The following is a 16,043-nucleotide window of genomic DNA, read 5'->3' as shown; positions in this document are numbered from 1 at the left end:
GGTGAGTAAGAGTATAATTATCTTAGCAGAATTGTACTTCTTCTGTCGATTGATCCAATTGCCGTAACCAAACGAAAAATATACAAGAGAGGATGAGTTGCAGTCAATTGGATTTGCTTTGATGAGGAAGATATTTCCAGTGTAATTTAACAAATAGTCAGAATTACTTCATAAACATCAAAAGGGTATCGTAAGAAAACATGAATTTCAAACACTATTTCTAGCAATTTCACCCCTTGAATATATATGAAAATATACAATACTAAATGAATATTTACTTATATATCTGTAGCAACTTACCAATAGTACCATCATAATTATGGTAATTAGGATTATAATTATTCGAAAAGTAAAATCCTTCTTGTATAACACTAGGTATAAAACTAATAATACCAAACAATTCAAATTTAATAAAATATTTTATTCATTACTATAACATATATATTACAGTATTGTTAACCAAGGTATCCATAACCTCCGACTCCAGCGTGAAGATTGCCACCAACTCTTCTCACAATTGCATTAAATCCATTGATATCATCAGCTCCGTAAGTGACTTGTCTTACACTACCATCGGGTTCAACAAGGCTGTATTGCCCTCTTACGACTCCACCATCACGAACTTCAGTCTGTTGCTTGTTGTCTCCTGTAAGGTGGTCACTCACTGCGTAACCAAACTGGTATCGTGGATAAGCCTTAAAATAGAATATATATATATAACATGAATAATAATTTTTGTAGGTAATATAATAAGATAAACTTCGTCGTTCGTATTGTGAAGACAATACTCATTTAGTATAAAAGTTAATATTACTAAAATGATTTTTATTATCGATGAAAATACTATTTTTTTTATTTCTTTGTTGGAGTTGTTACCACGTATCACTACCAACACTATAAAAGGAAAATACTTATAGTATAAAGTAGAACCAGAAGGGCAGTAAAGCTTTTAAAGTTTTTAATTCTTTCACCAAATCTTCGCTAGAGCAGCTGGAAGGACCACGGTATAGATAAAATAAATGTTCAATTCATTTGGATTGGCACTTTTAAAAATCTTACATACTATGAAAATTGCAGATCATTTTATTTAAACTTTTGGATAGCCAACGTGTGGCGAAAGGTACATCTTTTAAAAATATAGTTTCTATAATCTATTGATATTGAGATATATATTTAGCAAATCCTATTTTAAAATTTAGGAAGTTACAATCGTACTCTATCGTTAATATTAAATATTAGTTATTTATTGTACTTTGAGGAATTATGAAAATACTAACTCTCATCATACTTACATAGTAATCAAGACCTGCTCCAATTCCACCAAGAACACCAACTGCATAAGCAGAGGAAGCCAGAGCAACAAGGACGAAAATGAGCTTAAAGAACATATTAAAATGATTTAATTTGAAGAGTTTTTTCCGATAAAATCTACAAATTACATATGCAGTATACGCTTATATGTAAACCAGATTTTTTAAAATTAATTTTTGTTCAGAATTACAAGGAATAACATGCATTTTTTTGATTTTACGAAAATGATTTTCTCATTGATATTCTGTGTATTGCTCAATTGAGTATCAGCTAGCAGAAATACAGTAGTAATTTTGTTTAATTTGTAGAAGGTTTGCAAGTATATGAACAAGTTTATGCAATTCTAATTGTTTGTGTTATCAATATGCTTTTAGCAATATCAGATATAAATATGATTTGTGTCAAAGATGTTGTACTGTCAGACAATCTGTTGGTTCATTTTTCTGTGAGAGCCTAGTAACTCTACCAGTAAGGAAATGCTTTCCACAAAAATGTTCCATTTCTAGGTAGAGTGGTTGCTACTTTTCATGAAGAAACTGTATATATTGGAGAAATATAGAAGTTCATGTATTCTTAAATTCTGCAACACCTTTGTTTTTTGTAGTGAGAAAGAAATCACTTTTCTGAAATTAGAATGTTCGTTCGCACAGAGCTAATTCATAAGATTGCTTTCTTTTCTTATATGTGATATTATATATACACAAAATTTTGCTTTGAGAATACAGAAAGGAAAAAATGTCAATATTTTAGAAGTAACCCTTGTTTCTTTCCTCAAGAGCAGAATTTTCGAGTTATACGCATCCTGAATTTAAATCAAGCATTAAAATACATGGTTCCCTATTTTTAAATAAGAGTTTGTTTTCCTCGTTACATCTACTTTAGAAATGAATAGAAATTAATACTAAATTGCTGATAACAAATGAACTCCAACTAACCTTCTTCTGGTAGAGGACTGCATGGGCCTCAATATTTATCCCGGGCCCGGCCTGGTCCGTGAATTTATAACGTGAGGTCTAACCCGAGTACGACATATGTTTCAGCCTTTAGACCCGAGCTCGTATGATAATCAAATGTGCCCGAAATAAACCCAAATCTCAGAAGTTTAATAATTAGCGTAAAATTGTATTTTTACTTACAACAATTAGAGGCTTAATTTTGCAATTTGAAAGCTTACATGATTAAGAGACAATAACGAACCAATTTAGACTTACTAACTATATGAATTCTCTAAAGAAAATTATCATTTACATAAATTTACTATCTCTTAGCCTCGATGCATAATTGTGGGACGCTAAACTAAATGTGTCATTTCATTTCATTTATATAAATTATCATTGAAACATGAACACCCGAAATATTTTTTAAAAATATCAATATGTGGAAATTCTTATGGAAATGGATGTCTACTGATCTCACTCCGTTAGTTCTCGAAGCAGTCATTGATAATTCCTGTGAAGAAAAAAATGAAATCCACACTCTGGCTGCTCAAACTTGCACTCACAGATAAGCTAAACATATTTGTTTCTGTGACATTTATTATTTTTTTCTCTCGACTACACAATGAGCTTTATTCGCAATTGCACCGTTATTTAATCAGACTTTTAGTGCGGAAGCTTGAGTTACAAATTTAGACGTGCTTTAAAAGTTCTCTAGAAAGAACGGTCAGATAAATTTCGTTGCAAAGCAGTATATTTAAAATGTTAGGCCCGAAAGGGCCCGATAAATATGGTTGTATGTTTAAATATTTACGGCCCGATCCCAAGCCGAATCCGACGTCATCGATACTTTGAAAGCCCGTTGTCGGCCCACAGGTCAGGTCAGGCCGTACAGACCTCTACCTTCGGACACGTGTTTCACAGATCCGTTTCTTATATCTTTTGTTAATGACAAGAGCAATATTATTTTAACATTTCAAGTTTCTACCCATTAGAGAAGAGCCTGGGGCCAATGAGTGAGTCAATACTTTATACTGTATAATAGTATAAATAATTTATACATAGTTGCATGATAGTTAATTTTGATGATTATAATGTAAATTAAATAACATGGTCTTACACCTTACTACATACTCACATAAATTCAGAAAACATGCATATTCAATAAATATACGATTGGTTAAGAAAATTAATCATCATTGAATTTAAGAATATGGAAAGTACTCACAGTAAATGTGTTCATATTTGTTGTGGTTCAGATGAGACTACCTGATACTGTGATTTAGTAAAACAATTCTGCCAATTTTATTCCAAAGGAGAAGGAAAGAAAGTTATGCTCAAAGACATTTTAGGAAGAAGTTGTTTATTAACTTCCGATTTTTTTGTTTTAGCTAGAATGCTTTCCAATATTTGAAATATTTTAACGCAAAAATATAAATAATATATCCTTCATCAGATAAGAGTTACCTAATCATTTAGAAACAATATTGTTGTCAATTACAATGAATTCCTTAAAATATAAGATACCGCACTTTAAGCACTTTACTATTAGGCATTTTGTAGAACGGAAACGATATATTATATACGTATTTCAATTATGTACATTCTTCTCGTTTCTGTTGTGATTTCCGTAGGCACTTTTATATAAAAAGAGCAAAATAATTATTTTTGCTATTCAGTTTAGTTTATACGAAAATTTTTACAAGACAAGAAGCATCGAAATACGGTTATAGATATAGGACGTATATTTATTACTACGTATTTTTCTTACATAGTATTTGACAAACCGCAGTCACGACTTCATATGAATATTAAATAATCAGATTGTTGATTTCTATGCATTTATGCACATATATGCGAAAAAAAAAACATTTGTCCAGGCATTTTAGTGACTATTTTATAGCTTATAAAATTAAGTAATTTGCCTTTATATTACTAATTAGTTCTACAGTCACGGAAACGGAAGATCACAATTGCATGGAAGGAAATGAATGAATAAGGATTATCTTTGTTGTATCGCATACTGTTTGAATGATTAAATCTACCCTTATCATCATTAACCTTGTATACAATAAACTATTTTTTCTCGTAATTTACTTAATATATGGACTTCATCAAAATAACATAATCTCCTTATGTACTTTTCCTTTTAATATATGTTATGCAAGATTTTTAAATACAAATTAAATATTTATCCTTAATAACAGTTAGTATTCTGCTTATATTTTTATCAAACTTTCTTTCTGTTTATTTATATTTTAAACTGAAAAACTCTTAATTTTCAATTAATTTAGGTACAAAATTAAATTCTACGTAGTACTTGTGGAAGTTCTTAGTAGTACATGAATTAATACTTAATTCCCATGCAATTTCAATCAGCTATGTTTTGTGATTTTAGTTTAATTTTAATTTTTACTTTCTTGCGGCTAACTGAATAACTATTGCCAAGCTATAGGTGTAAGTCTACTATTTGTACTTTCATCATTTATAATTTATATATTAATTTTTGTTTGTTCGTAGGAAAACATAAAATTATGAAAGAGATCTACAAAAAGTTCCAGGTATCATTTCAGCTACCCGATAGTGTATTTTTATTTAATTAAAAACTTATATAACTAAAACATATCAACAAGTTCATGTTATTTTTATAGGATAAGTTTCTCTTTTTATAATAATTAAAACTGTTATGTAGTATACTCCTTCCATGTTCAATTGTGTCATTTCTAAAGTACATCCACTCTGCTTCTGTTCCTAGAAATATTCTATTCAATATAATCAAAGTACTTTGTCATTTCAATATAGTAGATTATATAATACGAGTACAGGTTGTTTGTTTTATGTAAAGTCTTAATGAAACCGATATTAGCCATTTATATCTTGATTGCAAAATTTCGGGTTTTATCTCTATTTTCTCCACTTTCACTGTTTATATACTAATATAATATCTTGCATTGATGATTGGTTGTTAATTCTCACAGTTTTCGTTTTGTGGGTTATGTGAAATAAATCAAGTAAACGGCTTATACAATGCAATTTTTGAATTAAATATACCGAGAATGTGTAACTATAGTGGTCATTCATCTCTTAAATCAGAATAATACGTTTATATCGTTCACAAATGTTCACTGCTCTTCTTCTGTGCTTTGTCCTGTTCCTTGAAACATACTATGCTAAGTATGTATTTCCTTGTCTGAATAATACTTTAGTGACGTATTGATTTTATACGTTGGAAAGTATTTTTTGATTTAATAATAAACAAACAATCTGAAAATTTTCACCAGCTTTACTTGCCGGTTTTCTTTAATACGATGAATCATTCAATGTTATGAAATTTATTATATAAGCGTCGCTAATCTTAGCGGTGCTTGACATATTTATAAGTTCATTTGAATATAGAAAAGGAAATTAAAATGTATTGCTTAAGCAAAGCTTGACCACTACCGAAATTCAAGGATTATCTTGTAATATATTAGTCTTGAGGGCAATATGTTGTGTTTCGAACCGCTTGTGCACAATAGCTAACATTTATAATAATAGCTCTTTTCATGGAACAGTAGACAAGTCTCGTCAATAATTTTAAGATGGTAACTAATAATTTATATTCTCAATTTTTTAACTACTTCCTTATAAAATAAAGCTCGAGTTAACACATAAATAGCATTATAGAAGATGATTTTCCAGACATTTTTTAAAATCATATATAATAATAATAAGAAATTTCTTATTAACTTTATCTATCTAAAAGAAAACATGTATTTAAGTTTTCGAATGTTTTATGTCCTTATTCAGTACTGTAGCTACGTGATATGGATCCGAAACACATGATTTCACACAAAGAATCGAACTCGGTCTCCTGCTAAGAAGAAATGGTTAATACATTAAAAAAACTAATGATCTTTTAAAAAAGTGTGTTCACAAATTTATGATTCACTGCTTCTTTGTTTGTTTGTGACTAACAATGAACAAAAAGATTTGATTGATTTTCAATTTAACGCCCCTTCTCAGCAGCGAGGCTATATGAGACGAACGTGGAATCCGAACCACATTAACTCCCACTGAGAATCGACCTCAGGTCTCAAACAAAAATGGCGGTTACGCTAACCACTTAGCCATGAGGAAGCTCAATACAGAAAAAGAACAGTCATTGCTATTGCTATTAAGCCCTTTCAGAAATACATTAACAGTCGTTCTATCGGTCGGTATTCATATCCGATTACAGTTGGTATTCATCAAATTCGTTTCCGGTGCTAAAATATAGATGGACGTCTAATATAGCCTTGGTGCTGAAATGGAACTAAACTTAAACTCAAATAACCAATCTGTATTTTAATGTCATTTCCTTTAAATAGTGAAGAGTTATTAATGAAAAAATAAATTATTCATTCTTGTAGGATTGAAATACTACATACGAATGGTATCCTCAATTTGCATATAATTATAGTACTGATGGATAAAATTTTGTACATATTATTGTAATTCAATAGGACATAGAGCCTGAACAATTTTAAATTAAATTTTGGCTATTGCATAAGTTTTTGGTTAAACAAACTTTGTAAACCGTTACCGTTTTGTCTCACATAAATAATCGATAAAATTCATTTTGTGTTCCATCCAACCGTTCTCCAGAGCAGTGGAGTCAGCAGAAGGAATAGCAATCGTATCTTTCTAGCCACAATCCCTGTAGTGGGTGTTTATGGTGATTATGGACTTGGTGAGGGAAATGGTTTTGGGGGCTATAGACCTGGTGGATACGGAGTTGGAAACTATTGACTCACACGTGGAAGATACGGACCCTGGGATTATGGTGGACAAGGTCTTTGCATAAGAGAGTTTGCATCACAAAATTAATCAATCAAATCTACTGACCAAAACATATAGTGTTAATGACCAAACGCATTTAGTATAGATGTTCTCATTTTGAATAACTAAACAAATAAACTGACCAAATACCCTGACCAATAAATTGGGTATTCCTGATCAAGTCATTTTTTTGGTGTAGTCTCCTTCTAAATAACACCTTCCTTATTTTGTATTACTTTATTCACTAGCTGAAAGTTTTTTTTTTTTTTTTTAACTTCCGTCTACGAGAGAGAAAATTGCTTAATTTCTTAATACTTGGTTATTCGAATTGTAATCAGAAAGTATGGTGATTCATTTTATCAGAAACAAAGTCATAAGCTTAAATGGATTTGATTTAGTCTTCTTCCAAGTACTGTCCTTGGCTACCAATGCACTTATCCTAACATTCAATCCATGACTGGAAGCATTTCTGGAAGACTTCTTTTGGAAGAGCTTTCAGCTGCTCCGTTTTGGCGCTCTCAATGTCAGAAATGATGTAAAGTCTTTTCCTTTAAGCACGCATTTAAATTCTTCGAGGAGCCAGAAGTCGTATGGTACCAAATGTGGTGAGTAAGGTGGATGCAAAACGACAGGAACACTTTTTCAGGCCAAAAACACTTTTCCCGGCCAGACCGAAAGTAAGGTGTGCCACAGAGTTCTCGTGGTCAAGGAAAAAGTCATTTACTTACTTAATAGGTGATTCAAATGCTTTTTTTGGACCCATAAGGGGTTTTGTTTCTTAGGAAAGCTATTGAATAGTCTTTCACCTGTTTCGACAAATCATTTGTGTCATTTCTTTATCGTTTGCATCTGTTTCTGATATCAAAGGACGTCTTGAGCTTTGCTCGTTTTCAACTAACTCCTTGCCGCTTTCGAATCGCTCATACCGCTAGTAAACAATCTTCATTGACACTGCTTCTTCGCCAAACATTGATATTGGCATTTTGTGAGCTTTGTTGGCACATTTTGCAACTTAGAACATAACTTAATGTTGGCGTGCGACATACACTCTTAACACGTCCTCATTCTACTGCTCTGTTAAGCAACTAACTTGTCACAACTATTTCAAACTTGACACTGACTGTGGGACCGCGATGGCTCAGTGGTAGACCGTTCACCTCTGGTGCTTGGGGTCCAGCCCCCGCCAAGGGAACTTTGTGGTGGACAAACACCTTGTGCGTAGGATTCCTCTGGGTTCTCCTGTTTCCTCCCACTTTGAATTGATTTTGAGTTGATTTTGAGTTTAACGTCCCGTTCAGCACCGAGGGTATATGAGACATGGACCTACTGATTAACGTGGAATCCGAACCACATGAGCTCCCGTCGGGAATCCAACCAAAGTCTCCCACGCCAAAGGCGCGTATGCTAACCACTTAGTCACGAAGAAGCTCTCCTCTCACTTTCTGCGTTCCACCATTTCATTCATTATTCATCATCAGCGTCTCCTTTAGACTAACGGCATAAACGTGGGACGTAAAACTCAAAGATTTCATTTCCTTTTTTTCGACACTGACTATACCAAACGTTCAGGTTATTGGACTTACTAGTTGGAATGAATAGAACATCGTTAGATTGCACTGTAAAACTACATTCATCGTAGTTTTTGATTACACCTTGAATACTTTCCACGAGCTTTCTTTATAAAAGTTTTATCATAATTGACATATTTCGAGTCCAGGGCAAGTTTTTTTAAAACAAGACAAGAGGCACATTGGTACATATTATTCGCATTCGGTTTTCGATAGAAGAAATGTGTTTAGGATTATTAAACGGTTAGTTCATATTGTTTCTGACTCAAAATATATATTAATTTTAAATTCGCATGATTAAAGTAGTGACACACACACATGACTGGAAATGTTCGACCTCAGAAACGTCGATAACAAAAAGAGATTGAAATTAAATTTTATTCATAGATTACTAAGTTGACTTAGCACTTAATTTTGTACTATCTTAAATTTTCAATGAAACACTAGTTTGCGTTATTTGGAAGATTGATCTATCGGGTCAATATCTTGTGTTTGGTCATTCGTATATATTTTACAATTGATTTTAATTAAAATAGCAAATATTAGGATGAATCATAGCACTAGCAGTCATAACATTTAAATTAAATGTCTTCTTGACGGGCGAGAATTGTAACATTTTAACATTAACTATTATTTGGCAAAGAAAACTAAATTTCTACTGTGGTTATACTGTATAATTGCTTGTCAAAGAGAAACAGACCCGGTACCTGGGGCCAAAGTCACACCTTAAACTATACATACACATCTCGTATAAAGTTAGACACTTATTTTACTAGATAATTACTGTAGGATTCATCCTTGTTGAGTTGGCCAATTTTAAGTATCGCTATGAAGAATGTTTGGAAAAGATCATCCGTACACAATTGTATTTGTGCGACTGTACTTTTTGACTTTAGTATACTGGAAGATCAAAGCATCACTAGAGAATTATATTGTAAAAAGGCAATGCCTATCTAATATTATTTGTGCAAAATTTGCTTCGTGAATAAGTATGTAAACATAAATTAAAGTTTCGTAATTAAAAATATTTCGGAGTCATTAAGTTTTTTTCTTTTTTTGCAAACAGAAAAAAATATATGAGAATTATGATTGTGCTTCTTCAACAAAAAATGATTAAGTATGTTCGTACTAGTATATGCACATTGGAAGGAATAACTTAAGAAATTCAAATACGCTATTATGATTTATTCATTATTTTAAAATACAGTTTATCTTATATGAGGAATATTCAACCTAGATATCCATAACCTCCGACTCCAGCATGAAGATTACCACCAACTCTTCTTACAATGGCATTAAATCCATTTACGTCATCAGCTCCGTAAGTGACTTGTCTCACACTACCATCGGGTTCAACAAGGCTGTATTGCCCTCTCACGACTCCACCATCACGAACTTCGCTCTGTTGCTTATTGTCTCCTGTAAGACGGTCATTCACTGCATAGCCAAATTGGTATCGTGGGTAAGCCTTGAAACAAAAATGTATATCTCACTATACACTCTCCCATTATTTACCATTATATGTTACGTGTCAGCAAATATATTATGTGTGATTATCTTTATAAATGTATGTTGTATAAATACATATTGCAAAATAAACATAAATGAAACTTTCTTCTTAATGTTATGGTTCACATAAAATATTGCTAGATTCATTTACAATGGGAATTGGTTTGTTTTCTATTTGTCCAAGAAAGGTTTACAATAAATTTCTTCATGATATCGCTCAACTACTTGCAGAGATGATTTGGAAACTGAAACAGTTTATGAAATACCTGCAGCTGACTGGACTATTTGATCATAACATACAGAATGTGATCAACACTATCCGGACACCTGGCTGAAAATGACTTACAAGTTCCTGGAGCCCTCCATCGGTACTGATGGAATTTAATATGGTGTTGGCTGACCCTTAGCCTTGATGATAGCTTCCACTGTCGCAGGCATACTTTCAATCAGGTGCTGGAATGTTTCTTGGGGAATAACACCCCATTCTTCACGGAGTGCTGGACTGATGAGAGGTATCGATGTAGGTCGGTGAGGCCTGGCACAAAATCGGCATTCCAAAACATCCTAAGGATGTTCTATATGATTCAAGTCAGTACTATGTGCAGGTCAGTCTATTACAGAGATATTGTGGTCGAGTAACCACTCCGAAACAGGCTGTGCAATATAAACAGGTGCTCGATCGTGTTGTAAGATGCAATCGCCATCCCCGAATTGCTGTTCAACAGTGGGAAGCAAGAAGGTGCTTAAAACATCAATGTGGGCCTGCGCTGTGAGACTGCCACGCAAAACAACAAGGGGTGCGAGCCCCCTCCAAGAAAAACAAGACCGCACCATAACGCCACCACCTCCGAATTTTACTGTTGGCACTACACACTCTGACAGATGACTTTCACCGAGAATTCACCATACCCACACCCTGCCATCGGATCGCCACATTGTGTTCCGTGATTCGTCACTCAACACAACCTTTTTCCACTGTTCAATCGTCGAATGTTTACAGCAAGCGAGGCGTCGTTTGGCATTTACCGGCGTGATGTGTGGCTTATGAGCTGCCGCTCGACCATGAAATCCAAGTTTTCTCACCTCACGCCTAACTGTCATAGTACTTGGAGTGGATCCCGATGCAGCTTGGAATTCATGTTTGATGGTCTGGATAGATGTCTGCCTATTATACCTTACGACCCTCTTCAACTGTAGGCGGTCTCTGTCATTCAACAGACGAGGTCGGCCTGTACGCTTTTGTGCTGCACATGTCCCTTCACGTTTCCACTTCACTATCTCATCAGACGCAGTGAACCTAGGAATGTTTAGGAGTGTGGAAATCTCGCTTACAGACTTCTGGCACAAGTGACTTCCAAACATCTCACCACGTTCGAAGTGCGTGAGTTCCGCGGAGCGCCCCATTATGCTTTCTCACGATGTCTAATGACTACTGAGGTCGCTAATAATGAGTACCTGGCAGTAGGTGTCACCATATGCACCTAACTTGAAAAACGTAAGATTTTGAGGTGTCCAGATACTTTTGATCACATAGCGTATCATGAAGCTTAACACTAAACGAATAACTATTAACCAGTGTATGTGTATATTTTAAAGATGCAAGAGTAATTGAGCACAATCTAAATTCTACTGTAATATATAACCCATATTGTCAATACTTACACTAATGAATGAAATTATTTCAAATGTTTTCACGTTTTGTTTCCTATTTATTTTGTTTAACAATGGAGAAATATATCTGACAAACGTTCTCTTTTTGTAGTGTTCTTGGTTGTCTTATGTTCATGAACATTCACACATACACATCTCGTAGATCGCTTGACAGTGAAACGCACATACACTACTAAGTTGTTTTTGTGTATAATTAATTTTAAGCTTAGTATCATAATTTGTTTAATTTATCAACTTACTCATTTGAAATTAAATATTGTCAAAGCTGCTCTGATTACAGCACTATCCATTGATATATTTTCAGTGCATTTATATTATCGAGAAAGTTGGTAAGAACTTGACCACATTTCAAAATAAGATTACACTATCTTAAGTTTTCTAAATAATCTTATATGTAGTACAAACTACACAGAAAATATGTATTGCATTGCAAAATAATTTTAAAAATATCAGAATGGTAAGGTGTTTAGCTGTTGTCTTATGATATGCTCTAATCTCAGTGGATTTGAATGTGTAAAGGTAATATTTTGTAGTAATCTTATTCTTAAGTGCCAGTAATTTATAATATTTCCAAGAAAGTTACAAATGTAATTCTACTTACATAGTAATCAAGACCTGCTCCAATTCCACCAAGAACACCAATTGCATAGACTGAGGATGCAAGGGCGACGAGGACGAAAACAACCTTGAAAATTTAAGAAAAAAATATCTATGAAAATATTTCTTTAAGGTATTTAAGTATTAAATTATTTCAGAAAAATATGAAATTTTACATACATTATAAATAAGTGAAGGTTAAGTGGCCATTGAGTTTTGAAATGTACATTTATTTACAATTACTGAATAACAAGCACGTTGTCTAGTCGACGCAAAGTGTTGCAGTCCCTCTTGTTACCGATAATAGTGAGATCAAGATCGAGATAGACCTTTATAAATTGAAACGTGACAGAGACTCAACATATCAAAGAATTAGACCATATGAGACTAAATCCGATACAAATACCTCTATTTCGTGACGAAATTGGGACAAGATCAAGCCAAGTCTTGGTCTTGTCTCGAACATTAAGAGCAATTTCTGAAATTAAGCTTTTCACTCAACATTTTTGTATGCTATGTTATATGTAACGTAGTGCAACGATTGCCTTTGGTGGTCGTAGCCATAAGTATATTAATGAGAGAAGGGGGAGCGGATGCTACTTGTGATCACTCGATGCATAGCTATATCAAAAATATTGTAAACAACACATATTTATACTTTAATACTTTTAGAAATTCTCTAGAAAAACAAATACAAAAAGATATCTTGTTTTATTATAATTGCCGTAAAAATACTTTATTCTGAAACTAAGAATAAAATGTTCAGATTGGACGATCTATTTCAAATAGGATGGGACAAGATTATGGAAAATGCAAAATGATCAAATTAAATCACAACATTGGTTATAATTATCAAGAAGCAAATTGTTCATTGGTGGGATGGGAATTTAACGTCCCTTTCAACACCGAGGCTATAAGAGACATGAACCTGCAGTTTAAGACGGAATCTCAAACACTGTATTGTGTTTGAAAATTTCAGTGCTCTCCTGTTACCGGGAATCGAGCTCAGAACAATTTCTCACAAGTTATTTCATGACTAACAGATGACATCGAGATGGAGGTAAGTGTATGTTAAAGGAGACGACGATTGAGATCTATACGATGATTTTCGGCTCAATATGAGATTGAGACACCTAATTGTCAATCAAAGAGAGCCTGAGACTGTAGTATACTTCATCTCATTTCGTTTTGATGCCATCCTTATCAAGTGTATGACAGCAAGATAGGTCAGTGATAGAGCGTTTACTTTCGGTGCGTGAGGTCTCTCGCTCGATCCCGGTAAAGTATGTTTGTGGTGAATAACATCGTTTCTGTGAGATTTCTCGGGGTACTCCTGTATTCTCCACTTACTCATTCCACCGATTCTTCCATCATCATTCACTTGCTTTAATCATCATGTCCCTTATCCTAAGAACATAATCGTTGGACGTTAAACTAAAGAATTCATATCTTATTTTCCAGTGTATACATCCTTCATAAATTATATTGTAATAACAAGAAACAAGAACCAAAAGCGATAAATTGAAAATGACCACAGCAAAGATATTATCCTGAATAAAAAGGTGCATCTGTTGGAAATGACTCAGGATGTAGTATTGCCAGAACACAAAGAACTAAGACCAACATGTTACTTTCTGGCAGCTCAAACCAGTCGTTGGTGTTAGTAAAGGGATCAGAAGACGTTATTGTTAGTTTAACTTTAAACCCTTGTGCAACTAGTTCAATAGATATGTGCATTTAGAACCACAGAATTCTTGGAATTCAAATAAGCGTTTGGAAGTGATTAGTATTACACAATAAATCATATTATCATCATTGTTTAAACTGGACGGAAACACGCGTTTATTTCTTCAGTGAGTTATGTGAATTCCGTTAAATGAATGGCAATAAAAATACAAATCAAATACTCTTATTCTATGGGAACTTTAAATCCAAGGGTATTAAGCGAGTAACGTTTCAAGTAATCTTTCCTGATTTAGAACTTATTTATCACTCATGAAAATTTTCGTTGTTCAGGGTTCTATTTTTTGTTTCAAAAATAAACATTCCTAGATAATTCTATGTATGTGTAGCTTTCTCATTTAGAACCACAGAGTCTCCGAGAAGTACTAAAACCATGTGAGTTTAGACATTAGGTTTGTATTGGTATCTGTGTTTTTCATAGTCACATATAGCAGTGTATGTTATATTTGCATTTAAGGTCAGTGGATCATTACCATTGTGAAACTGTACGTTTAGAAAATACAGCACGAAATAATATGTTTACATCTACTTTCATAGTTTGTGTATGTACGTACTCAACTCTAGTAAATGGAAAATTAATAAAACAAAGATAAATTGACTTTTGCTCTATGCATAACTCAATCCAACCAATGCTAGAAATTCTCGAATATTCTTCTTTCTGTTTAATGGCAAAAGAATATTTGTCTCACATAGTAGTAAACACTGTGTAATTGATCTCGTCATCTAGCTATCATAAAATACATTAGAAAACATACAACTTTTACTTAATGGATATCGTCAAATTATTTTCCTGTCTTTAGTGAGACTGGAAGTGGTTCTTTCTATCATTAGATTTTGTTTAATGCAGCTAATCATAGACTAACCTCTCTCTCATAATGATATCCATGTTAATTACCTTATAGTGCATCAAATTTTAGCTGCTGCATTTTCCTCATAAACATACAGCGTATTCTATTCTACATAAACAAAAGTACATATTGACTTTACGTGACAATGTCTTGGCATGAAATTCCGGTTGGGACTGCTACTTTTGGGTGTTACATAAAAAAATTCATTTATTAGTTCATAACTTATCAGTTTGGTATGAAATAATTATAAGGCAAGAGATTAGCAACATTTTTCAGGAGCATCTATACAAATGCAGAAGGTTTGATTTTACGTTCAGTGTCTTTTTTAGAGTGCTGATATTGAGAAGTGACCAACAGTTTAACGTGGGATTCGAACCGCATGATCTTCCGCTGGAATGGAACCTAAATCTAAACGGAGTTTATACTTATCGTGTAGATTATATTCCAGAAACATTATGGAATGAAAAATTCTAAACTTTAAATTCTACTCACAGTAAGTGCGTTCATTTTTGTTGATCAGATGAGATTACCTGAAACTGGTTTTGTCAAACAATTCTGCCTGTTTTATACACTAACAAACGGAATGAAAGTTATACTCAATTACTATTTTAGGAAGTTGCTAATTGATTTATATTTTTTTTGTACACCATTTTCAAATATTTGAAATACTTTTATGCGATAAAGAAAATATTTTTTCCTTTAAGGATTTCTTCTTCAGACATCTCTTTTGGAGTAATTTAGAAACATGAACATTTATTAAGGAAAATGAAGGAAACAGTACGATTTAAAATCGAATACCTGTAGAAGCTATAAGTTTAAATTTGGGTATAGGGAAATCACTTGTTATAATGCTCACACATATTTTCTTAGAAAACCTTCATCTCATGTGTGTGACGATTTCCTTCAAACTTTGTATATAAATGGAGGCTACAAACTTTTCTTTTACAGTTCAGTTAATACTGAAGAACCAAGCATTAACAATATGGTATGTGTAAAAAATAATACACTTTTCTTGAATATATTTTCAAGAGTCAATTCTAGAAATAATTTCTAATTAATTA

The 16,043-nt window shown here is 33.1% G+C and overlaps 1 protein-coding gene across 1 annotated transcript; it reads right to left on the bottom strand.

Moving 5' to 3' along the window:
* Nucleotides 1-455: 455 nt before the first annotated feature.
* On the bottom strand, nucleotides 456-11,527 carry LOC145685569 (uncharacterized). The gene is made up of 4 exons (XM_081757961.1): nucleotides 11,456-11,527; nucleotides 9,903-10,082; nucleotides 1,293-1,376; nucleotides 456-695 (listed from the first exon to the last, which is right to left on the bottom strand). Exons 1-4 carry the CDS (start codon nucleotides 11,525-11,527, stop codon nucleotides 456-458), a joined length of 576 nt encoding a protein of 191 aa, XP_081614087.1.
* Between the last annotated feature and the right edge of the window lie 4,516 nt (nucleotides 11,528-16,043).

Source organism: Thermobia domestica, chromosome 5, assembly GCF_964235325.1.
Source record: "Thermobia domestica chromosome 5, izTheDome1.hap1.1, whole genome shotgun sequence".
Lineage (NCBI taxonomy): Eukaryota > Metazoa > Arthropoda > Insecta > Zygentoma > Lepismatidae > Thermobia > Thermobia domestica.
Note: the sequence above shows the minus strand (reverse complement) of the source record. Positions and strands in the feature narration are given on the sequence as shown.